We start from the raw sequence: 27,030 nt of genomic DNA, 5'->3' as shown, positions 1-27,030 counted from the left end.
AGCCACTCTCCCCTGCTTGCACATGCTCTCACCCTCTCTCTCTCTCTCAAATTAAAACAAATGTTTTTAATTTATTTTTTTAAGTTTATTTATTTTGGGAAAGAGAGAATGTGAGCAAGAGAGGGTCAGAGAGAGAGGGAGAGAGAATCCCAAGCAAGCTCCACACTGTCAGCGTAGAGCCGATGCGGAACTCCAACTCACAAACTGTGAGATCACGACCTGGGCTGAAATCAAGAGTCAGGTGCTTAACCGACTGAGCCACCCAGGCACCTACCAAAAACTTAAAATTTTTTTTAAAAAGTGGTAGTCTTAAATGACTACCTTCCTCTAAAACAAATTTTAACAACATTGTAGATTTTTTAAAAAATTATTTGGGGGCGCTTGGGTGGCTCAGTCGGTTAAGTGTCCAACTCTTGATCTCAGCTCAGATTTGATCTCAGGGTCACGAGTTCAAGCCCTACATTGGGCTCTGTGTTAAATGTGAAGACTACTTAAAAAAATAATAATAATGAATAAAAAATAAAAATGGTTAAAGGACTTCAATAGTTATTTCTCCAAAGAAGATATATAAATGGCCAATAAGCACATGAAAAAAATGCTCAAAACCTTTAGACATTAGGGAAATGAAAATAAAAACTACATGATACCAATTCACACCTACTAGGATGACTATATTAAAACCATAACAAAACAAAATGGAAAATAACTAATGACAAGAATGTGAAAAAATTGGAACCCTCGTACATTGCTGATAGGAATATAAAATGGTGCAACCACATTGTAAAACAGTTAGGCAATTCCTCATAAAGAAAGTTAAACAGGGGTGCCTGGCTGGCTCAGTCAGAGGAGCATGCGACTCTTGACCTCAGGATCATGAGTTCGAGCCCCATGTTGGATGTAGAGATTACTTAAAATAAATAAGGGCACGTGGCTGGCTCAGTCAGTGGAGAGCACGTGACTCTTGATCTTGGGGTACTTAGGTTCAAGCACTACGCTGGGTATAAAGATTACTTAAAAATACTGGGGCACCTGGGTGGCTCAGTCAGTTGAGCATCCAACTTCGGCTCAGGTCATGACCTCACGGTTTGTGAGTTCGAGCCCCACGTTGGGCTCTGTGCTGACAGCTCAAGGCCTGGAACCTGCTTCGAATTCTGTGTCTCCCTCTCTCCCTGACCCTCCCCTGCTCATGCTCTGTCTCTCTGTCTCTCAATAATAAATAAACATTAAATATATATATATATATATATAACTTAAAAATATTTTTAAAAATGAATCTTAAAAAGTAAATGAATAAAAATTTAAAAAAAAAGAAAGTTAAACATAAAACTACCATATAACCCATAAATTCCACTCCTAGGTATATACCAAAAAGAATTAAAAGCAAAGACTCAAAAACATATGCTTGTACACCAATGTTCATTACATTCACAAAACTCAAAAGGTGGAAACCCAAAAATATTCGGTAACACATGAATGGATAAACAAATTGTGATATATACATACAATGGAATACTATTTAACCATTTAAAGGAATGAAGTTCTGATACAAGAACTTTGAAAACATCATCCAAAGTGAAAGAAGCCAGATATGAAAGGAAAACAGTGTATAATTCCACTTATATGAAATATCTAGAACAGGTAAATTTCAAGGAGACAGAAAGTACATTAGAGGCTATCAGTAGCTAAGAGGAGAGAACAGTGAGAAATCATTGGTTAATGGTCAAATTTCTGTTTGGTGTGTAAAAAATTTTGGAAATAGAAAGTTGCCACAGTAGAAAAAATCAAGACAGTGGTAAAAGGTTACAATTTAGAAATATGAAGGTAAATAAAAGATGAAAAACAAAAAAATTTAAGTAGTCTTTTTCTGGAAAGTAAGAATCATGAACAGGGAAAAACAATGTTTGATTTCATAATGTGTATAAATTCTTTGACAAAAATTTAAAAGATCAGTGGTTGTTGGGAATTAGGGGGAGGAAGGAATGAAAAGGTAGCACACAGAGGATGTTTAAGTCACTGAAACTACTCTGATATATAATGGTAGCTAAATGTCATTACATATGTGTCCAAACCTACAGAATGTACAACATCAAAGACTGAACTGTCATGTAAACTATGGATTCTGAGTGATGATGATGTGTCAGCATGGGGTCATCAATTGTAACAAATGTATCGCTCTGGTAGGGGGGTGTTGATGATGAGGGAGGTAGGAGGACAGGAGCTATATGGAAAAAAAATCTCTGTACCTTCTGCTCAATTTTGCTATGAGCCTAAAACTAATCTAAAAAATAAGGCCTTGGGGAGCCTGGATGGCTCAGTCGGTTAAGCATCTGACTTCGGCTTAGGTCATGATCTCACTGCTTGTGGGTTCCAGCCCTGTGTCTGGTTCTATGCTGACAGCTCAGAGCCCAGAGCCTGCTTCAGATTCTGTGTTACCCTCTCTCTGCCCCTCCCCCACTCATGCTCTGTCTCTGTCTCTCAAAAATAAACATTAAAAACATTTTTTAATTAAAAAATAAATAAAATAAAAATTAAATCCTATTAAAATTAAAAATAAAGGGACAGGGAAAATTGATTAGCTATATGGAGGAGAAAATAAAACTGGATTACAACTTCACATTACTCACAAAAAGCAATTCTGGATTGAATAAAGACATAAATGTTAAATACAAAACTTGAGAACTTTAAGAAAAAACATAGGGGGGCGCCTGGGTGGCGCAGTCGGTTAAGCGTCCGACTTCAGCCAGGTCATGATCTCGCGGTCCGTGAGTTCGAGCCCCGCGTCAGGCTCTGGGCTGATGGCTCGGAGCCTGGAGCCTGTTTCCGATTCTGTGTCTCCCTCTCTCTCTGCCCCTCCCCCGTTCATGCTCTGTCTCTCTCTGTCCCAAAAATAAATAAAAAACGTTGAAAAAAAAAATTTAAAGAAAAAAAAAGAAAAAACATAGGAAGTTTTCTTTATGATCTCAGAGCAAAGACTCATTTCTTTTTTCTTTTTTTTAAGTTCATTTATTTACTTTGGGGGAGAGAGAGTGCGTGTGCAGGAGCACAAGAAGGAGAGGGGCAGAGAGAGAAAGGGAGAGAAAATCCCAAGCAGGCTCCATGCTCAGCAGCTCAGCACAGAGCCTGACACAGGGCTTGATCCCACAACCGCAAGATCATGACCTGAGGGGACATCAAGAGTCCGCCGCTCAACCAACTGAGCCAAACAGGCACCCCAGGACTCCTTTCTTAAGCAAAACACAAAAACACAGAAGAAAAGATTAATAAACTAGAATACATTAAAATGTGAAACTTGTGTCTATTTAAAAACACCATTAAAAAATAAAAAAATTATAATAAACCATCAAACAACCCAATATAAAATCTGACAGAAGATACAGTTCTTTTTAGATCTTCAGAAGAAAAAATGTATCTCCAAAAAACTTTTAAAATGATGCACAACTACACCAGTAACCAGCAAAGTGCAAATGAACATCATAAGGCTATTACTTCACAATAATCAGGTTGGCAAAAATGAAAATGTGTAACAATAATGGGTGTTGGCAAGGATGTGGAGCAACAGGAATTCTTACACTCTGCTGGTGGTAATGTAAATGGGTACAAACTCTTCAGAAAATAACTAAGCCAAATATAGTAAAAGTAAGTATGTACTTAAAGACCTAACAAGTCTACTACTAGATACATACTGTAAAGAAACTTTTGCACATATAAAACAGAGGATGGCTACAAGGCAGTAAAAACATAAAAAATGTCATAATAATACAGAAAAACAGCAACCTAAACTGACTAGACAATGGAAAAAATTATAGTGTATTTCTAAAAAGAAAACCAAACTGCACTGAAAATAAACTATAACCCCACTTGTGAACATGAGTGAATCTCAAAAACATCTTGGATTAAAAAAAAACAAAACAACACCAAAGTGAAAAAAGATCCAAGACAGCATTAACAGCATCAATATAAAATAAGAAATCATGAGGCCCCTGGCCTCAGTCAGTTGAGTATCTGACTCTATTTCAGCTCAGGTCATGATCCCACGGTTTGTGGGATCGAGCCCCAAGTCAGGGCCCTGACAGTGGAACGTCTTCTTGGGATTCTCTCTCTCCCTCTCTGCCCCTCCCCAACTCAACACTCACTCACACACATGCACTCTAAATAAATAAGTAATTTTAAATAAGAAATCATATAAAACAGCATACTGTTTAGGAATACACTTATACCTAGTAAACTATTTAGAAAAAAAGGAAGTAAGGGTAAACAAAGTGAAGATTTCCCCAGTGCAAGAAAGAGAAATATGAGCAGAGAGAGGACTTCAAAGACACTGGTAAAGCTCTATACTCTCTCTCCCAAGCTAGGTGCTCACTTCATCATTCTCTCTACTTTAAATGTAGGATATTCAGAGCTTTATATGTATAGTATACTTCATAACAAAAATTTTTTGTTTAATTAAAGGGAAAAACAACCCTGACTTTACAGTGTCCATAATCTTATGAAAGAACACACAGCAGAAACAGTTTACATAATAGTGTATAATATGCTAAGTGCTATACTAGAAAGGTTGTAAAATATGCAAAACAATATTATATATGTCTTAGGGATACAAAGATACACAATAACATTATAAAGAGATACATAAAAAAATTTAAATTTAGAAGATTGGTTACTTCTGCCAAGAAGGGAGGGAGTGGCAATGGAAGGCAGTTCTGAGAAGTGTTCACCATAACAGTAAAAGTTTACTTCTTCAGTTGTCTAGTGGATACTATCCTTTATCAACTTTTTGAAAGTCTTAAATACTTCATAATAATTTCTCACTTATAAAGTAATTTTTATTAAATCTAGAAAAAAAGAGAATAGCATAATAATCTCATATCTGAGGGACAATAACTGCCTAAGAAATATATCTTAGAGAGCCTAAGTGGCTCAGTCAGTTAAGTGTCAAACTTTGGCTCAGGTAATGATCTCACGGTCCATAAGTACAAGCCCCATGTCGGGCTCTGTGCTGACAGTGCAGAGCCTGGAGCCTGCTTCTGATTCTGTGTCTCCCTCTCTCTTGACCCTCCCTTGCTCGTGCTCTGTCTTTCTCTCTCTCTCAAAAATAAATATTTAAAAAAATTAGAAATGTATCTTGAATAAAATATGCTCAAACACATGAAAACAATGTTTGTACAATGAAATGTGATATAACTGAGATTCTTTAAAAAGCTAGAAAATGTAGGGGCGCCTGGGTGGCGCAGTCGGTTAAGCGTCCGACTTCAGCCAGGTCACGATCTCGCGGTCTGTGAGTTCGAGCCCCGCGTCAGGCTCTGGGCTGATGGCTCGGAGCCTGGAGCCTGTTTCCGATTCTGTGTCTCCCTCTCTCTCTGCCCCTCCCCCGTTCATGCTCTGTCTCTCTCTGTCCCAAAAATAAAATTAAAAAAAAAAAAAAAAAAAAAAAGATTTAAAAAAAGCTAGAAAATGTTGGGGCGCCTGGGTGGCTCAGTCGGTAAGCGTCCGACTTCAGCTCGGGTCATGATCTCGCGGTCCGTGGGTTCAAGCCCCGCGTCGGGCTCTGTGCTGACAGCTCAGAGCCTGGAGCCTGTTTCAGATTCTGTGTCTCCCTCTTTCTCTGACCCTCCCCTGTTCATGCTCTCTGTCTCAAAAATAAATAAATGTTAAAAAAAAAAAAATTTTTTTTAAATAAAATAAAATAAAATAAATAAAAAGCTAGAGAATGAGAAAAAATATCAAATGCAACAAGTTTATCAATATAAATTATAAGGTCCAAATTCAAGTGGAGAAAGAAATGATCAGATTTATTTTTTTAAAAAAAGACGTAAAAATCACAAGAAAAACTGCACAGCCTTATAGCAATTAAAATTATGCAGAAATTATACAACTTCCAGTTGCCTCATTGAAGAAAAAAGTCATTTCACAGTTTCCTCCCACCTATATGTTCTAGCATTTTGTCCTAGTATGTGAAAACCATTATCAAAAGGGCCTTTAAAAGTCCTTAACTAATGTTGGGGCGCCTGGGTAGCTCAGTCAGTTAAGCATCCAACTGCAGCTCAGGTCATGATCTTGAGGTTTGTAAGTTCAAGCCCTGCATCAGGCTCTGTGCTGACCACTCAGAGCCTAGAGCCTGCTTTGGATTCTGTGTCTCCCTTGCCCTCTGCACCTCCCCGCTCATGCTCTGTCTCTCTCTCTCTCCCACAAATAAACATTAAAAAAAACATTTTTAAAAGTCCTTAACTAATGTATACTTTCTCATTTATCTAAAAATGTGTATTTGTTTACAAAATTTCAAGAGAATTCTTTTTAATTATGGGCTTTCTCTTCCCTAGGAAAAAGGTCACCCTGTCCCTTCTCAGAACCAGTAAAGACTGCTCCCCCTAGTGCCAACGCATAGTCATTGTGGTGACTGACAAAAGAAGCTGTCACTTGCTTTATATTTCTGAGAAAACTAAAATCTGATAGTGTTTACTTGCTGAGCTCTAATTAGAACTGAAGATCTTTAATTAAAAAAAAAAAAACTGAAGATATTTTTAAAAAATTTCTTAGAACAAAATCTCTATCTTTATCCTCTTTTTTCCTTTGCAATGACTACCAGTTTCAATTATCTAAGATTATCAATTTTCTAGATTCAATTTAATCTGAGATTAAACACCTAAATGGGAGCGATAATTTAATAGAATCCTTTTGAGAAAATCAAGCACCTGGAAGATGATTTAGAGCAATCTCTGACCACATTTGAGCCTGAAGATGTTGGTTCAATGTCTTCATTTTGCCTTCTTAATTCTTTCTCTCTGTTCATTTCTTCCTCTTTTTCTCTTGCTTCTGAAAAGATTAAAAAATTTTCCAACAGTTACTCTTCAAAATTTTTCACTATTAATAAAGGCTAAAAATTAACATAGTCACAGAGATGTAACTTAAGAGTGGTCCCAGTAACAGCAAAAAATTATCAACCTACATGTCTAACAATGGGAAAATAACTATTGTAAACCACGATAACATAAAATACAGTCAATAAAATTAGTGATGGGAAATGTACAAATCTGGGAAAAATAGCAACAGATGTGCTAAGCAAAATTAGCATGTGAATAGCATATGAACCACAATGTACTATCTAAAAAGATACGGGAGGAATCTGGCTGGCTCAGTCAGTGGAACATGTAATTCTTGATCTCAGGGTTGTGTGTTTGAGCCCCACATTGGATGTAGAGATTGTTTAAAAATAAAGTCTTTAAATTAATTAATTAATTAATTATTAATTAATAAAAATGAAATAAAAAGATGTGGAAGGTTATAAGTAAAAAAGTATCTAAAAGTAAGATCTTAGGTAATTTTACTTTTCATTTTCAATGTTTTACACTATAAACAGAATTTTGTTCATTCCTGGGTCACCTGGGTGACTCAGTCAGGTAAGCATCCAACTTTGGCTCAGGTCATGATCTCATGGTTCACAAGTTCAAGCCCTGTGTCGGGCTCTGTGTAAAAAAAACATTTTGTTCATTTCTGAATTTCCCATACTGGATTTGTGGTCAAGCACTTCCCACAAAAACTATGAGAAAATTTCAGATTTCTAGAGTTATTTACCTTGGAAAGACAAAAACAAATATCCAAAGAAATTAAATCTTTTTCCTCTGATAATCTCACTCTACAATTGAGGGACACATAGGAAGGAAATTAATTATATGAACAGTCTGGTTCTTAACTACCATGATCTTCAATAACTTAAGATAATCTTTAACATTTTTCCTTAATGATGAAAAAACAATACACCCAAACTTAGGCACTATTAAAGGGTACTACTTATTAATTGAAATGTTGTACTCTTTAGGGTCTTTTGTTGCCAGGACCTGGACGATGAGAAACAAGGAGATAGCAAGCAAGTGTCAACAAGTAACTAGATATCCTCTGAATTCAAACAAGGAAGATTAAACTCTGCAGGAAGAGGTAAGGCAAATACATACTACAGCCCTAGCTTGTGTTCATATTTTTTGTGCTCACCACTGGGCTAAGGTGACTTAGAAGTTGACAATTCTGCACTCTGATGCTGAGGTTGAAAAAAATAAAAAAGAGGAAGATAATGTCCTATAAGAGCTGCCCCAGGGCACCTGGGTGGCTCACTCAGTCAAGCATCCCATGTCAGTTCAGGTCATGATCTAACGGTGGGCAGGTTCAAGCCCCCTTGTGGGGCTCTGTGCTAACCAGCTCAGAGCCTGGAGCCTGCTTTGGATTCTGTGTCTCCCCCTCTCTCTCTGCCCCTCCCTGCTCACGCCTATATCTCTCTCCTTCAAAAATAAACATTAAAAAACAATTTTTTTTTAAAGAGTTGCCCTGCTTGGCTCCTACCCTCATCCTGCTTCTCCAGTCAATCCCTCTGTACTCTACAGGGTGGGAGGAGAGGGGTTCGGGGGTGAAAAACACTTGGACATTTGATCCTAGGCTCAGGTCTTGGGGCAGTTCTGACCTTACTCAGTAAACAGTACCTCGGCATACATTATTAGCTATCCAACAGCCATTTCTCCCTTTTTCCCTTGCTCCGAAAACCACAATTTTCTCCAGATAAGAGCAAGTTCTTCAGCAGATCCTGGGCCCCTCCCCGCCCAGAAAGGGTTAAAACTTGATTCCAACTCAACTTTATCACTCTTGTCAGTGGCTGTTTTTTGGAGCTGATGTGCCACACTAATACTAGTCAATTAAGATCTGAGGAGAAGTCAGCCGGAAGAAAACTTGAGAAAGGTTTTCTTCTTTTCTTTATTTTGAGAGAGAGAAGAAGAGAGAATCCCAAGCAGGCTCCACTCAATCCCATGACCTTGAGGATCATGACCTGAGCTGAAATCAAGAGTCAGTTTAACCAACTGAGCCACCCAGGCACCCCTTACTTTTAAAACATATATCAAACAGTATCCTTTCAGCCTGTGGAGGTGGTCATCTGCATGTAACAAAATTTCACTTACAATTTTAGGTCATGAGAATATACCCAGCTTGGGACAAGCCAATACCCTACAACTGGCAAAGCAGAAAAAGAGGGAAAAACTTAATATTCTTCAGGTCAGGACTCAGAAGATGGAAGAGCCCCATTCCAGAGTTATTGTCATGTGCAACAGTACATTTTTCTTAGTTGTGCCATTTTTATTTTTTATTTAAAAAAATTTTTTTAATGTTTATTATTTTTAAGAGAGAGAGAGAGAGACAGAGCATGAGCAGGGGAGGGGCGGAGAGAGAGGGAGACACAGAATCCAAAGTAGCCAGCACAGAGCCTGATGCGGGGCTCGAACTAAGGAGCCGTGAGATCATGACCTGAGCCAAAGTCAGACACTTAACCATCTGAGCCACCCAGGAGCCCCTTGAGCCATTTTTAATTAGGTCTTCTAGGACTTCTTTGCAAGTAACAAAAAGTATCTTAATAGCAACCTTAATTTAACAAAAATTAGAGCAGCTAATACTTAACATGGAGCTAACTATGTATGAGGTATTGTTTTAAGCACTGCCTATAAATTAACTCTTTTAATCATCACAACGACCTCTGAAGTAGATATTATTTTTTTAGCTTTATTGAGGTATAGGTGACAAATAAAATTATAAAAGATTTAAAATGTACAATGTGATATAATATACATATACATTATGAGAGGATTCCCTCCATGGAGTGAATGAACATATCCATCATCTCACATATCTACCTTTTTTTTTTTTAAGTGAGAACATTTAAGTTTTACTCTCCTAACAATCTCAATTACACGATACACTTGAAGTAGGTACTATTATTCTCACTCTACATTTGAGAAATCTATGCCATTGAAAAGTCAAGTAACAAAGCTATAAAGTCCCAAAACAGTGAATTGAGGCTCCAAAACTGGATCTTTCTGAGATGTGACCAGACTTTCTTAAGAGACTAAAATTATCCAATGAGCACCACCCACCTTAAGTAACAATTTGCCTGCCTTTCTCTCCAAGAGGCAATAAAGCCCAGCCCTTCACTGCATGCTTGTGGCCAGACTATCCAGAAACTGGCCCACCCACCTGCTCAACTAGAGTTCCTCAGCAGAGGATAACTACTCCAAACTACTTGTCCCTAGTGAAGCATCTAATTTTTTAATTTAAAATTTTAATTTTTTAACACTAGAAAGGATCTTCTTTATTTATTTTTTATTTTTTTAAATTTTTTAAAATGTTTTTATTTATTTTTGAGACAGAGAGAGACAGCATGAGCAGGGGAGGGGCAGAGAGGGAGACACAGAATCTGAAACAGGCTCCAGGCTCTGAGCTGTCAGCACAGAGCCCGACACGGGGCTCGAACTCAGAGTGTGAGATTGTGACCTGAGCTGAAGTAGGACACTTAACCGACTGAGCCACCCAGGAGCCCCATCACCAGAAAGGATTTTCTAATCAGAGAGGTTCTTGCCATCACCTGATGCTTCATTAAAGCAAAGGATAAAGATAAAAGGGGGATTAAGACATTTTAGAGGAAAAAAATTTTTCTTCCTCATTGTTAACTGAGGACAAAAACCAAAACCAAACAGAATTCAGTAGTCTATAACTCCCTGACAGAGGGTATCATTTCATGCACTTTGACCCAATGTGGAACCAAGCACACTGTAAGCACTGTAAAAATGCTCTGTATCTTCCCTCAACCAAAATGAATTAATCTACTACCCAACACTTAATTTTATACTTCCAAGCACCTCATTTTATTGTTCTCTACCTTCAGTTATCAACTATGGACAGCCATTTCTGCAAAAGCCCCTCCAAATGTATGCAATTTTTGTCTAGATTAGCAGCAAACTATCCAAAACCTCCATGTCCCATCTGGGCTGATTCACACAAACTGCAGACTCAAAAGTATGTAATTCAGCAGCTGAAAATCTCAGAGCCAATCATTATAGCAACCACTTAACTTGAAGAAATGAAACTTAAGATAAAATGTAAAAGAAATAAAGGGGTGCTTGGGTGGTGCAGATGGTTAAGTGCCCAACTCTTGATCTCCATGATCTCAAGTCTGTGAGTTCAAGCCCTGCATCAGGCTCTGCACTGATGGCGTGGAGCCTGCTTGGGATTCTGTCTCTCCTTCTGACCCTTCCCCACTTGTGCTCTCTCTCTGTTTCTCTCTCAAAATAAATAAACTTAAAAAAAAGTAAAAGAAATAAAATTACCAGAAATAATAGCTAAAATAAATGTTCTCTAATCATGATACTCTTTTTACCCACGGGACTTAAATCTTGCTAAATGTTTTTGTTATTCTACTTTAAAATAATTCATTACCCTACAAATTTCACATAAATTTACATTGAATTTAATTTTTTTAAATGTTTATTTATTTTTGAGAGAGAGAGAGAGAGCACAAACAAGGGAGGGGCAGAAAGAGAGAGAGAGAGAGAAGAGACACAGAGGATCCAAAGTGGGCTCCGTGCTGACAGCAGTGAATCCTGATGTGGGGCTCAAACTCAGGAACGATGAGATCATGACCTGAGCCAAAGTCGGATGCTCAACTGACTGAGTCACTCAGGTGCCCGTAATTTTAAATATTGCCAAAATACCAGGAAGTAAAGAATAAGAACATTTTAACTACATTTATGATGTATCTCCATTAAATATTTAGGGATATAACCATTATGTATCCAGCTCTGTTAGGCACTGAAAAAATGAAGAACAAAGTTCTTATCCTTAATACGTGAACAATATTAAGATAAAATCTATAGTATTTTTTAAAGTGTCATGGAAACAAAGCCATTATATCCAAACAGGTTTTTAAAGAACACCTAGTGGGGTGCCTGGGTGGCTCAGTTGTCTGAGCATCTGACTTCAGCTCAGGTCATGATCTCACAGTTCGTGGGTTCGAGCCCCGCATCGGGGCTAACAGCTCAGAGCCTGGAGCCTGCTTCAGATTCTGTGTCTCCCTCTCTCTCTGCCCCTCCCCTGCTCACGCTCTGTCTCTCCCTCTCTCTCAAAAATAAATAAACATTGGGGCACCTGGGTGGCTCAGTCGGTTGGGCTTCCGACTTCGGCCCAGGTCATGATCTCGTGGTCCGTGAGTTCGAGCCCCGCGTCAGGCTCTGTGCTGACAGCTCGGAGCCTGGAGCCTGCTTTGGATTCTGTGTCTCCCTCTCTCTCTGCCCCTCCCCTGTTCATGCTCTGTCTCTCTGTCTCAAAAATAAATAAAAATATTAAAAAATAAATAAATAAATAAACATTAAAAAAAAAAAAAAGAACACCTAACAAAAGTAAAATATGAGGCCTTAAATGATGAGGTAGTATTCAACCAGGTAAAGAGACCATTTCAAGTACACCGGAGGGGGGGGAAAAAAAACCTTTAAGCTTTTCTAATTTCTAAAATGTACAGGACAGATTTTCTTTTCAGGATCATTAAATCATCCATTGAAATCATTTTCAAATTCTTTCATGTTTTTTTTCATTTTTTCCAGTTACATAACTGAGAAAGTTCATAAATCCATCTAAAACATAGGCACAACCAAAATAAGCATTTGAATAAAAAAAAATTGCGGGGGGGGGGGGGGCGCCTAGGTGGCTCAGTCGGTTGAGCATCCAATTCTTGATTTCAGCTCAGGCCCTGATCCCAGGGTCGTGGGATCAAGCCCTGCATCAGGCTCCCTGCTAAATGTGGAGCCTGCTTAAGATTCTCTCTCCCTCCCTGTGCCCCTGTCCCCAGCTCACAATCTCTCTCCCTCTCAAAAAAAAAAATAAAATAAATAAATTTTTAAAAAGAAGTCTTTCCTCCCCACTTATGTCCTCATAGTATTACAGTCCTAAAAAAGGACCTTTTATATGACTTAAACAAACTTAGAGCTTTCAAAAAATTTAAAAACTTAAAAAAAAAAAATTGCACCACCACTATTTCCTGACATTTTAAATAATGCATACTTTATTGAGGTTTTATAGTAATTCATCCTTTCTACTAGGGCATTTACCAACCAAAACAGTTCATATTCATATACACAAACTCGCTATTAAAAGGGACCAAAGGGGCGCCTGGTGGCTCAGTCAGTTGAGCGTCCGACTTCAGCTCAGGTCACAATCTCACGGACCATGAGTTCGAGTCCCGCGTCAGGCTCTGGGCTGATGGCTCAGAGCCTGGAGCCTGCTTCCAGTTCTGTGTCTCCCTCTCTCTCTGCCCCTCCCCCATTCATGCTCTGTCTCTCTCTGTCTCAAAAATAAATAAACGTTAAAAAAAAAATTAAAAATAAATAAATAAATAAATAAATAAATAAAATAAAATAAAATAAAATAAAATAAAATAAAATAAAAGGGACCAAAGTTTTTATTCTCCTCAAGTTTCATGTCAATGCTCACAGACTCCAGTCCAAGCACAAGATAAATTATGCCCATATCAGTTTTTGAACTTTCAAGAAAAATAAGTCAAACTTTGGATTCATGTGTTTAGATCAGGGTAAAAACAGCAGTCTGAGGATATAATACTATGTCCAAGTCCAACAATACTAAATCAAGGAAGTTCAATACATTTAATTCATCCACAAACATCACAGAAGAACTTGGTCCTGAGATAATGTTTCAAATTTTAAAAATGTAGTAACTCTTTACTATAAGTCCTCTCAGGTGCTAAACGCATATGTGCTTTTACTAAGAAAAACTCTAGCAATTAAAAGTGATATTTTTAGGGTGCCTGGGTGGCTTAGTCTGTTAAGCATCTAACTGCAGCTCAGTTATGATCTCATGGTTCGTGGGTTCCAGTCCTGCACTGAGCTCCACACTGACAACTCAGAGACTGGAGCCTGCTTTGGATTCTGGGTCTCCCTCTCTCTACCCCTCCCCTACTTGTGTTCTCTAAATAAATAAATAAATACATACATACATACATACATACATAAATACATAAATACACAAATAAAGAATAAACATATAATAAAAAATAAAAGTGACATTTTTCAAGTACTTAACTGTTTAAAAAGTACTATGCCCGGCGCACCTGGGCGGCTCAGTTAAGCGTCTGACTCTTGATTTAGGCTCAGGTCACCATCTCAGAGTTTGTGAGATCGCGCTTCATGTGGGGCTCTGTGCTGACAGCACACAGCCTGCTTGGGATTCTCTCTCTCCCTCTCTCTGTATCTCCCTCACTAGCATGCATGTGCTCACTCTCTCTCTCTCTCTCTCTCAAAATAAACTTAATAAATAAATAAGTAGTACTATGCTCAACATCTTAATCCTTTCAAGAACCCTCTAAGGAAGACCTTATTATCACTTTCACCTAACAGACAAAGAAATTAAGGCTCTAAATTTGAAAACTCATCCAACATTATCTCTAACCTGATGTGTGGCTGACCCTCAAACCTAGGTCCTCCAACTCCAAATCCCAAGCTCTGTATCCATACAAAGGATTTTAAAACATTCTCCAAAGAAGCAGCGTTTTTCAAAAGACAGTATTACAGTTCCAAATTCAATTTAACCTTCTCAAGTATATATTGAGAACTTATCTTGCAAGGCATGGTATAGGGAACTATAGAACTCATTCAGGTGAATAAGACAATCTCTGTGCCAATGTTTCGTTATCACATGCTGAAAGAGGTAAATACAAGAATGCTATACTATAACAGTATAAGCATTCACTAAAATGTTTAAAAATCAAGCGGTTAAAGCATTTGTAAATAGGCCTCAAATACAAAATGTCTTTGTATCTTGTCTGATGATACCAAATTATTTAATATTTTTAAGTATGCTAAGGTAAGAGGATCGGGGGGCACCTGGATGGCTCAGTTGGTTGAGCATCCGACTTTGGCTCAGTTCATGATCTCACAGTTCACAAGTTTGAGCCCTGCATCAGGCTGGCTGCTGTCAGCACAGAGCCCACTTCAGATCCTTTATCCCCCTCTGTCTCTGCCCCTCCGCAACTTGTGCTGTCGCTCAAAAATAAACATTTTTTTCAAGGATCTGTATCTCTTAAAAACATATACTAAAATATTTACAGGTGAAATAATGTCTAAGATTTGTGCCAAAATAATCTGAGAGGGGAAGTAAATGGAAATAACACCGGCCATGAATTATTATAGTACTTAAATCCGTGTGATAAGAGTTCATTACCATACTTTTGTGTATTGTGTGTGAGATTTCACATAATGACAGTTTTTTTAATAGTATATGTACATAGTGGGCCTCTCATCACACACACACACACACACAAAAAAAAAACAACTTATTCTTCCAAAGACCAAAAAAAATCACATGAAGCTCACTTTCCAAATATTAGGTATTACTGCTATATATCATTGTAAACCAAAAAGGACAACTGGCAGAACAACAGTCACTTAAATTTGTCTAAAAGTCCTATCTCTGATTTCTAGCCCGTTTTACTCTATCAGGATACATCTATTCCTTCTCCAGTGTAACAACGATCTGATTCAGATCCAAAGAAGCAGTAGAGAAGTCAGTCTACTTGGAAGACCCCAAGGCGCTTTCCAGAATTGCCAACCGCCTGGTATCAAACCAGACAGTCTGGAAATTAAGGCCTTCGTTACATGTGTGATATAATTCATTAATGCAGGGGTTCAACAGCAGCAGCCACATTCACTGTATGTCTCAATTTTCTAAACTGAGTCAACACTCAGTGGTGTACACAGCTCTGAGTGCCACCTCTCGCCCAGCCTTCCAAATACTGGTTCCGCTGTAAGCAGGAAAAGAAAAAAATGAAATGAAAATCAGATAAAGGTGAAAGGAGAGGTAATAAAGAAACTGCTATTCTGATTCTTACAAATTAATTTAGAATCCTTGCTTGTTCATAGCACACACTTCAAAAAGATTTTAGCATCCAGGCTTTCTTATCCTACTTAGATGCAACTTTTTACGTTAAAAAAAAATAATAACCTCTGCTTCCAAAGGAACGAACACATGTGGTCTTCTAACAATTTTGAATTTTTTTTTTCTTTTTTTTTTTTTAGAAAGAAAGTGCACGGGAGCGGAGCCGAGGGAGAGAGAGAGAGAATCTTAAGCAGACTCCACACTCAGCACGTAGCCAGACAGAGGGCTGGATCCCACAACCCTGGATCATGACCTGAGTCCAAATCAAGAGTCTTGGATACTCAACCGACTGAGCCACCCAGGCACCCCTTTCTCAGTCTTCTATAACTGTCGATGTACTTGTTTAAAGCGTTTACAGGATTTAAACCAATAGAAAAGGACATAACTGTACTTCTTACCCAGTGTTTTCCGACTTCTCTCCACAGCCGTTCTTCGTGTTTGTTCAAACATTGCTTCCAAATCAAATGTTCGAGCTTTTTTTCCTAAACAGAAATAAGTAGCAGACTGTGATCTTCTTGCACTAAGCTGGGCAAACTTTAGGTACTCAATAAATACTTATAACCATTTAGTCTGTTTCATTTATAACATGGCTACAAGATAAGTATCTAAGAAGAACGAGTTTATCTCAGGGAATTTTTATTGACAGTCTCATCATTAACCAGCCAACTTTCCCATCCTCCTCTAATCCCCTGGACTCTACCCCTTAAACCTAACACTGCTGTCATAGGCAGAATGGAGAATGTTCACACCCTAATCTCGGGAACCTGTGAATATGTTATATTACACAGCAAAAGGGACTTTGTAGATGTAATTAAGGTTATGGACTTTAAAATAGATTATCCTGGTTTAAAACAGAAGATTGTCTTAATCTAAATCACAGAAGCCCTTGCAAGCAAAGATGCAGAACAGATACAGCAGAAGTCAGGGAGATATAGTGTGAGAAGGACTGGAAACACTACTTCATTTTAAGATCAAGGCAGCAAGATGACAAGTAATTCAGGTACCTTAAGGAGCTAAGAGACTCCCACCTGACAGCCACTAAGGAAACTGGGGCCTCAACCCTAAAACCACAGGAAATCAAATTCTCACAACAACCTGAATGAGTTTGGAAGCAATATATTGGTTTTCGTCGTGTTTTTTTATAGTAATGTCTACTCCATGTTAATAAGAATATGGTAAAAATGTCATTCTTACGTGATACTGACTTTTGTATAAATTGAAACAAACTTTCTGAAGGGCATTATGACAAAAATGTATCAGTTTTAAAAGACATATACCCAAATTTTTGGTTACTTTTTAATATTTATATTTTTTATTATAGTCCATTCTTTAGAAAACTACCCTATGAAAATACACAAAAATTCCTTTTACAAGACATGAAAGTTATTTCTAAAAATATTAACTTTAGTATTACTGAAAAAAATTAGAATTAGAAACTATGTAGGAGAAAGTTTAAAATATTACAAATTATACACATATTAAATGGACTACTATTCAGCCATTTTGGAAGAGCATTTTATAACATGGGAAAATCCTTAAGAGTATTAAGAATTAAATAAAGCATATAATTAAGAGTAATATAAACCTGTACACACATATGATCTTAAGTTTCTTGATAAATACACAACAGGAAAAACTGGAAAACAAAGTTCTAAGTCTTGATTTCTAGATCACAAGATTATTAATGGCTTTACTTTCTTCTTTCTCATCTTTTGTGTTCTTCAGATTTCCTGCTATTAATATATGTTACTTTTGACATCAGAGAAGAAGCTAAAGAACTGAAACAAAGTAAGTACTGTAATAATACATAAGTATGCAGTATTTTTGCAAAAACAACTACCTAGAAGTAAAAATGTGGCATAAGACATTACCATAGTAGATGGGTAAATGAACACTAACAAGAGACCTGGACACATTAGCCTGATATCTGTTCTGTCCAAAACCCAAAAGAAATGGAAAAACAATTTACGTCGCCTTCTTACAGACAGTAATGTTTTCAACAGATGACTACATCTCTGTTTGAAATGTTTTTCTTTATCTCATAACAAGGCTCCACAGAGAGATTGAAGTAACGATGCCGGGGAAGAAAAGCTTGAATCAAAAAGGATTTAATAACCGTTATAATATCACTTAACGGCTCACCTGTTACCAGAAAGGCCATCTCGTTACAGACCACGGTCAATGGTTAGCTCTCAGTCTCTGGACACAAAAAGACAACTCCCTCCACCAACCAACACCGCCCACCACGTGGGTCACAAAGCTACCTTTCTCTCTTAAAAGGCTTTCCACTCGTGTCACCTGAGCTGGTCCCAACAGACAGGCAAGAATTGGAAAATGGATGGAGAATACCCAGAAATTGCAAGGTATACACACTAGAGTTAAAGTAACTAGGACTTGGCACAGCGGAGGGTGCGGAACAGAGGTGACAGCTGGGCCTCCCCTCTCAACCTGCGGTTCTTAAAACCTGTGCAAAAGGAGACGGAGCTAAGCGTAAGGCAGTCACTTACCGAACCCGGTGAAGCCCATGGTGACCGCCAGCTGCGGATCCGGTCCCGATGCGTCTGAGCCTGTCACTGGGGCAAGAGGAGAAGGAGGAGACCTCGTTAGTGCGGCGACGCCGGCACCCGCTGGCCCTACCCACCCTGCCTAGGATCGCCCCACGGAACCCACCTTCACTGGGCCCCGGGCGTTCCATGGCCGGCCGCCTGCCGCAGAACTAGCCACAGCCACAGAACAAGCAGCTGCGAAAGACTCCCGGCAAAACCTGCAGGAACTATCGCCTTTCAGGTACTGCGCCGCCGCCGGGGCCAAGAGCGTCACCTTCCGCGAAGGGATCGCGGCCCCCGGAGCTGCGCCGCCCTAGCGGGCTGGCGGGGCATAAGCACTGCAGAGACTACCTGCTAACTCCGCCCAGTGGCTGGGAACACCCCCCAGTTTTGTCAACACCCTTTCTTTTCTTTTTTTTTTTTTTTTGTATTTTGTAGATTTTATTCAATGACTATATATTATTGGTATACTAAGCATATAGAAAAGATAGAGAAAGAATGAGTCCACAGGTCTTTCAAGGAACAAGTAAACCTGTGGAAGCCCTCAGAATTTATTTCTCAATCTTGGCTGCGTATCAGTATGCAAAACACCTGGAGAGGTGTTTTGTTTTGTTTCATATTTTTTATTCAAGTATAGTGGACACACAAAGTTACACTAGTTTCAGACATACAGCATAGTGATTCAACTAATCTGTATATTATGCCCACAAGTGTAGCTACCATCTGTCACCATACAACACTATTACAACACCATTGATTAGATTCCCTTTGCTGTGCCTCTTGTCTCCGTGACCTATTCGTTCATTCCATAAGTGGAAGCCTCTGTTTCACACTCCCTTTCCCCTCTTTTGCTCAACCTCCTTCCCTCTGACAACCATCAGTTTGTTCATTGCATTTATGGGTCTGTTTCTGCATTTTGCTCATGTGTTTGTTCATTTCTTAGATTCTACATATGAGTAAAATCATATGGTGTTTGTCTTTCTTTGTCTTATTTCCCTTAGTATAATACCCTCTAGGTCCATCCATATTGTCGCAAATGGCAAGATCTCTTACTATTTTTGTGAACATCCTTTATTTTTCAAGGTGCATTTACTGCCAAGATGACACAATCCTCACAGAACTCTAAAGAAAAGCCAATATACTCGCTTTCTTTGTGTTTTGTCCTCTATGAGGAAACCCTCACAACTCTCCACATTTTCGGTATATTTTAAGAAAAAAAGGTGTATTTACTACATGACCGACAAGCACATGGAAGCCAAAAAGACTTGAGTTGCTATAAGAGTTGCCAAAAAATGCTCTAAGTCTCATATTCTTAGCCCAAGCCTCCCTCTGTTAGGCATGATTGGTTATAGAGTTTCCCAGCTCACAGCAAGCATTCCCAAAGCACTTGATTCACATACTATATTTTCACTTCATATTGGTTTTAATTTCTTCACAACACAACTCCTTATCTGAAGTTCAAACTAATGGTATATTATTTAACTATATACTTCTGAATTCTAGCAAAACCATGTATAGTCCTAACAAGTGTTGCTGAACAAAAATATTTTCATAGAATTACTCATTGGCCCCACTATTACCTTAGTCTCCTATTTCAAATTATGCTTTGGCTGTACCCACTAAATGATAATTATCAAGTCTAATATCATTTCCATTGCTCTTAAAATAAAATGCAAAATTACCAACATGTCCCCCAAAGCTTTTTGAACCTCATTGTTTCTATTTTCCACTGTACCTGTCTTCTCTAAACAGCTTCAGAACATCATGACCTGAAAACTGACTCTTCACCAATCCCTATACCCTTCATTGAATTCTACTTATTCTTCAAACTCAAATTAAACTTCAGTGCTCTTCTAAGCATTTACAGGCCTTTATAGACCTCCAAGTAAATTAGACCCCTCTAACTATCATGTAATCTAGTACTCTTCTTTAATAGCATGATGACTAGATGGTCACTCAGTTTTTAGCAAATAAATGAAAAAAAAATGTGGTGCCTTGGTGGCTCAGTTGGTTAAGCATCTGACTCTTGGTTTCAGCTCAGGTCATGATCTCCCAGTTTGTAAGTTAGAACCCCGTGTTGGGCATTGCCCTAGCACCACAGCACCTGCTTAGGATTCTGTTTCCCTCTCTCTCTGCCCTCCCCCGCTTGCTCTCTATCTCTCTTTCAAAATAAATAAAAATAAACTTAAAAAATGTTTAATGAGAGAAAAAATGAATGAATAAGAGAAAAAAAGTAGTTGTGAAGACAAAAGCTACTCCTCTTTTATGCAGGATGTTTTATAGCTTGGGACAACAACGTTTGGTTTAATCCTAAGAGATTACTCAACCTCTAAAGTCAAAAGCCAATGTGAACTCCAATCAATATGGCCAGTTGATTATGCCTTTAACAAAGTGATATTAATGCCACTGTCTCTTCTCTGAGCACAAATAAGCAGGCCTTAGGTCGTAAAATAGAACTTTATGAATACAACTCATTAAGAAAACCATTGCCCAAGCTTATAACTAGCTATTTCAGCTCCTTGGTAGTCAAGGATTTATTGATGAGAACTTGAGAAAATATGTAATTTTTTTCTTTTTATTAAGACTTTAATTTTTTAGAGCAGTTTAAGGTCCACAAAATAAAATCGAAGGGAAGTTACAGAGATTTCCCATACGCCCCCTTGCCCTTACACATGCATAGCTTTCCCCATTATCAATATCCCCCACCTGGTGGTACACATTTTATAGTTGATGAACCTACACTAACACATCATGATCACCACAGTCCATAGTTTACATAGGGTTCACTCATGGTGCTGTACATTCTATGGTTTATGACAAATGTATAATGATGTGTAATCATCATTATGGTATCAACATTATGATATGCTTATTCAACCCTCCTCTCCCTCCTCCAACCTCTACCAACCACTGGCATTTTTACTGTCTCCATAATTTTACCTTTTCTAGAATGACATATACTTGGAATCGTACAGTATATAGCTTTTTTCAGATTGGCTTCTCTCACTTAGTAATATATATTTAAGTTTCCTCCATATCTTTTCATGACTTAATAACTCATTTCTTTTGAGCACTGTTTAATATTCCATTGTCTGGATATACTACCATTTACTTATCCTATTTCACCTACTGAAGGACATCTTGGTTGCCTCTAAGTTTTGGCAATTATGAATAAAGCTGCTATAAATATCATGTGCAGGTTTTGTGTGGACAGTTTTCAATTTCTTTAGGTAAATAGCAAGGACCGGGATTTCTGAGTACTATAGTAAAAATATGTTTAGTTTTGTAAGAAACTGCCAAACTGTCTTCCAAAGTGGCTGTGCCACTTTACATTTTCACTAGCAATGAATGAGAGGTCCTATTCTGCCACATCTTCACCAGCATTTGGTATGTCAGTGTTTAAAGATGTTGGCCCCTCTAATAGGTACCTAGTGTTTTGATTTGCATTTTCTGGATGACATGATGTGGAGCATCTTTTTATATGCTTAATTGCTATCTGTATATCTTTGGTGAGGTGTCTTAAGGTCTTTAGCCCATTTTTTAGTCAGATTGTTTTCTTATTATTGACTTTTTAAGAGTTCTTTGTATCTTTGGGTTACAGTCCTTTATCAGATGTCTTTTGCAAATATCTTCTCCCAGTCTGTGTCTTGTCTTCTCATTCTCTTGATGTTGTCTTTTGCAGAGCAAAAGTTTTTAATTTTTAAAAATTTTTTAATGTTTTTATTTATTTTTGAGAGAGAGACAGAGCACAAGTAGGGGAGGAGCAGAGAGAGAGAGAGAGACAGAATCTGAAGCAATCTCTGGGCTCTGGGCTGTCAGCACAGAGCCCCACGTGGGGCTTGAACTCACGAATCACGAGGTCATGACCTAGGCTGAAGTCAGATGCTCAACAGCTCAACCGACTGAGCCACCCAGAGCACCCAAGTTTTTAATTTTAATGAAGGGCGGTTTATCATTATTTCTTTCATGGGTCATGTCTCTGGCATTGTATCTAAAAAGTCATTGCCTTATCCGAAATTACATACATTTTGTTCTATGTTATCTTCTAGTAGTTTTATAGTTCAGTGTTTTACATTTAGGTCAATGATCCATTTTGAGTTAATTTTTGTGACAGGTATAATGTCTGTGTCTAGATTCATTTTTTTTGCATGTGGGTGTCTAGTAGTTTCAGCACCATTTGTTGAGAACATTCCATTGTAGATATATAACATTTTAAACTACAGAGTGCTGGAGAAAAAGAAGAAAAATGGAAGATATATATCATCAACCAGTAGAAGTAGATAATCATGATCATTACAGAAAAATCACAAAAATTTATTGTGATTAAAACAAAGAAACAATAATTGCACTACGGGAGACTTCTGCACTAAGCTTTTTTTTTTTTTTTTTTTTTCTGGCTTTGCCTGCATGAAACGTCTTCATAATAAAAGTGGTAAGTGTGCCAGAGTAACTTTGATTTTCTTGGCGCAAAGTAAATTTATGAATCAAATTATTTGAGAGGCAGGATAGCATAGCATTAAGCAAATGAGTTCCAGAACTAGAATGTCTCAGCTCAAATCCTGATTCTAGTAATGTAATTTTGATGATTTACTTAGTCTCTCTGTGCTTTAAATTGTTCACCAGTTAAGTGGATAATATAAGGATAGCACCTATCACCTCGTAGATTTTTCTGATGATTGAATGAGTTAATTTTCAAAAAGCAATTCGAATAGTGCCTGGCATGTATTGCACACCCAATAAACGTTGGCCATTTTTAAAAATTTTTTAAATGTTTCATTTATTTTTGAGAGAGAGGGAGACAGAGTGCAAGCCGGAGAGGGGCAGAAAAGGAGACACAGCATCTGAAGCAGGTTCCAGGCTCTGAGCTGTCAGCACAGAGCACGACAAACCCACAAACTGCAAGATCATGACCTGAGCTGAAGTCCGGTACTCAACCAACTGAGCTACCCAGGCGCCCCAAATGTTGGCCATTATTAAGTGCCAGATACTAGTGAGAGTAGTGAAGACATAAAGCATAGTCTCTGCCCTCATGGAATTTCCATTCTAATGAGGATATTTTTAAAAACCCTAAGTGCCTCATGGGGCTAGATAATCTACTTAAATAGAGAGCTACTTGAGTAGTAGTTCTCAAAGTGTATTCTGCAGGTTCCTTTAAAGGTGTTCATGAGATCAAAGTTATTTTCATAATAATACTAACACATCATTTGCCTTTTTCACTCTATTGACATTTGCACTGATGATGCAGAAGCAACAGTGGGTAAAATTGCTGGTACATCAGCATTAGTCAAGGCAGTGACAAGCAAATTGTCGTAGTAGTTCTTGTATTCCTCACTGTTATATACCTATTTTAAACAAAAATAAATGAAATGAGTGTCACTTTGAGGAAGACAACTCATTGTACTTGTTACTAATGAAAATTAGAGCACTTAAGAGAAAATCAGAATCTTGAAAAATTCATCAAGATTGTATCAAGGTTGGAAAAAAAGATTGTATCAACTAGCATAAGCTTAACAACTCCCCAATACTTATAAGATTTTTTTTTATTAAGATAGATTAACACCATCATTTTTTTCTATTGGTTAATGAAATAGGTCAACATTTGGAAGTTCTGCGTTACTTAGAGAACCAGTATTTCCCAAATGACCAACATATGTTTCAGAATCATGCATGGATAGAAGGTCCATTCAAAATACAAGATAGACAAGTGGTTCTTAACAAATTTCAAAAAAAAAAAATCACTGATGGTTTCAAATTCCACATCATAACTAACCTTTAAGAAACTGTACCGCTTTTCAAGTTCGTGTATACTATCAAAGAAGAACTTTCACATCTAAGAAGGTTATTAAAAGACCTCTTATTTTCCCACTACATAACTGTGTGAGGCCTGCTTTTCTTCATATACTTCAAGTAAACAACATATCACAACATATTGATGGCAGATGCAGATATGAAAATCTAGTTATCTTCTTAAGCCAGACATTTAAGAGATTTGCAAAAATGTAAAATAATACCATTCTTCTAATAGTTTTATTTTTTTTTTAATTTTTTAGTGTTTATTTTTGAGACAGAGACAGACAGAGCACAAGCAGGGGAGGAGCAGAGAGAGAGGGAGACACAGAATCTGAAACAGGCTCCAGGTTCCGAGCTGTCAGCACAGAGCCCGAGTGGGGCTCGAACTCACAAACTGTGAGATCATGACCTGAGCAGAAGTTTGACGCTGAACTGACTGAGCCACCCAGGCGCCCCTAATATTTTAGTTTTAGAAATATGGTGATTTTTCATGAAGTATGTATCATTTATATTAAAATGGATTAGGCTTATACTTTTATTTATTTTTTTAGGTTCATTCTTTTAAATGACTTTTTAAATTTCTAATTTTTAGGAGACATTTAGCAACTATTAACAAATATAACCCACACAAACAAAAACTCTTCGTAATCCTTAATAATTATTAAGATTCTCAATAGTCTTGATTCCACAACCCTAGGGTCATGACCTGAGCTGAAATCAAGAGTTGGACGCTCAACCAAGTGAGACACCCAGGAGCCTTGCAGTGCAGGAATATTAGACTAATATTGCCAGATCATCCAATTTGTGGAATTGGAAACTCTCAATCGTGTATTTTATCTCAAATTAAAAACAAACACTGTACCAGACCATCAGTTTTCAATCTATGGTCTACCAAATAAGAAAATCGATAGCTGGAGACCCATCTGCCTGTTTATCCACGAATAATACAAACCTATTTTTTTCCTGGTATATTCACTATGAGGTATAAAATTATACTTATAGACCTGTAATGTTATAGAGATTTTAACATTCAGAAATTTAGTCAACCCCTTATTTGAGGGAATAAAAAATAATTCAAGTAGCAAAAGATTATAGTTTAGCAAAGTCCATAGTTCTGTATCCTGGACACACAGGCACAAGAGCATCTGGCTCAAGGGATCCCAAACACAGGAGGTTCGGCCACTTGCCACTGACAAAATCCAAAGGCAGAGAGACCAGCAATGGTAAAACAAGAAAGGAATGTATGTCAGTAAGGCCAACACCCAGAAGACAGCAGACTAGCGTCTCAAAGACTATCTCCAAAGTGCTGAAAATTACTTCTTAGGTTAATGTAAGTAATGAACTGACCTTTGGTCAGTAAGTATGTGCAAGTGGGTAGCAAAGGTCAGGTCAACCATTATCTCGGGGGTCAAATACAGATGGGGTCTTGTTGGCTCAGGACAGTCCTTATTGCTTGAGGGGGTAGTTTCAGTTCCCATCACAGGATGGTTTGCCAGCAGGATCTTTTGCCTGACTTAAGAGATATGCTGGAAAGATGAACTTAATCAATTAGAAAGTTTGAGATCAAAATGAAGGTAGCTGAAGTCCTCTTTCAGTTTAGCTAGTCAATAAGGAGTAAAGCATTCACTGACTAGCTAAACTATGAAGAATATAACTGGATGAAGCTTACTTAAGTGTGGTTCTAAATAAGGACTAAATGAGGACAGCTACTGTTTCCAAATAAGGATTGCTTTTTGAATGAGTACTTTGATTTGACCACTCAAGTTGCCTCCTGTATGAAATGAAGTCTATCTCTCCTTGCTCATTTCTTATTCTTCTGCAGTTAATACACACCTCATAAAAAATTAGAGTGATACACTTTACTGCTTTACTTTGTGTGTCCCTGCATGAATCATGCACCTCAAGGACAGGAATGTGTCAGTGTGATATTCCTAGCACCAGGCACAGTGGGTGACACAAGTTATAAATTCAATTTTTATAGTACTTGGAGATCTATTAGGTGGCTTACTTTATACCAGTCCATCTAATTTGTGCTGGGGGATCAAATGATGAATTAGAACACTCTTCTTCATCTCTGTAATGAGAAATAAAGGAAGGCAGCCACTCCCTGCATGGAACAGTAAACAGACAATTCTTAAAGTTTTGTTGTTGTTGTTGACGGTGGGGGCGGTGGGAAGACACAAGTCGGGGAGGGACAAAGAGAGAGGTGAACAATCCCAAGCAGAGCTGGAAGCAGGGCTCCAATTCACAAAGTGTGAGATCATGACCTGAGGGAAAATCAAGAGTCAGATGCTTAATGACTGAGCCACCCAGGAGGCCCTACAATTCTTTATAGTAATGGTAACCACACACAAATAGAAAAGCCTGATGAATTTTTTTAAAGTAGGTTCCAGGCACAAAGTGGGCTTGAACTTAGGATCCAGACATCAAGAGTTGCATGCTCTGATGACTGAGCCGGCCAGAAAACAATTTTAATTTACACTGAAGCCTGTAAGATATATAGTGGAATTTTGGTTCCCATGTGAACTCCTACCAACTCCTATCCGCTCTCACAACAGAAGTTATTTGGAGTACCAAAGAAATTGACGTGCAAACTCATAAGCAGTTGCAGTTGAAGGATTCCAACCCGGGAACCTCGAGACACAAAGATCGACGGCTCGCGATACCCACCCGAGCCGAAGCAGTCTGCGCTGCCACGCACTACCCAGCTCCCACTTACCCGATACCCGCTCCCTTCCCCCTCCCCACCCCTCCCAGCCCTGTCCTTTCCCAGCCCTTTCCCTTCCCCTTCCTTTCCTTCCTTCCCCATACAACCTAGACGAATTTCCTACTCCCCAACCTGCCAAACCTCCAGCGACGCCCAGGGAAGTGCCCGCTCCACCCCACCCCCCACTCGCTCCGCCCCTAACGTCCAGCCCTTTCAACTTCTTCCTCTGGGAGTCTGCAAAAC

At 38.3% G+C, this 27,030-nt stretch overlaps 1 protein-coding gene across 1 annotated transcript in view; it reads right to left on the bottom strand.

The window, feature by feature from the left end:
- WDR70 (WD repeat domain 70) overlaps nt 1-18,548 on the bottom strand; it is a 298,881-nt gene extending 280,333 nt beyond the window's left edge. The window contains exons 1-4 of the mRNA XM_053906941.1: nt 18,415-18,548; nt 18,252-18,317; nt 16,143-16,226; nt 6,690-6,810 (exon numbers count right to left, since the gene is read on the bottom strand). Of these exons, the coding sequence (XP_053762916.1) occupies nt 6,690-6,810; nt 16,143-16,226; nt 18,252-18,317; nt 18,415-18,439 (296 nt within the window). The 5' untranslated portion in view covers nt 18,440-18,548. The remainder of the gene's footprint in view (nt 1-6,689; nt 6,811-16,142; nt 16,227-18,251; nt 18,318-18,414) is intronic.
- Nucleotides 18,549-27,030: the final 8,482 nt, after the last annotated feature.

This window comes from Panthera pardus, unplaced genomic scaffold (assembly GCF_024362965.1).
Source record: "Panthera pardus isolate Hobbes unplaced genomic scaffold, ASM2436296v1 HiC_scaffold_2, whole genome shotgun sequence".
In the NCBI taxonomy this organism is placed as follows: domain Eukaryota; kingdom Metazoa; phylum Chordata; class Mammalia; order Carnivora; family Felidae; genus Panthera; species Panthera pardus.
Note: the sequence above shows the minus strand (reverse complement) of the source record. Positions and strands in the feature narration are given on the sequence as shown.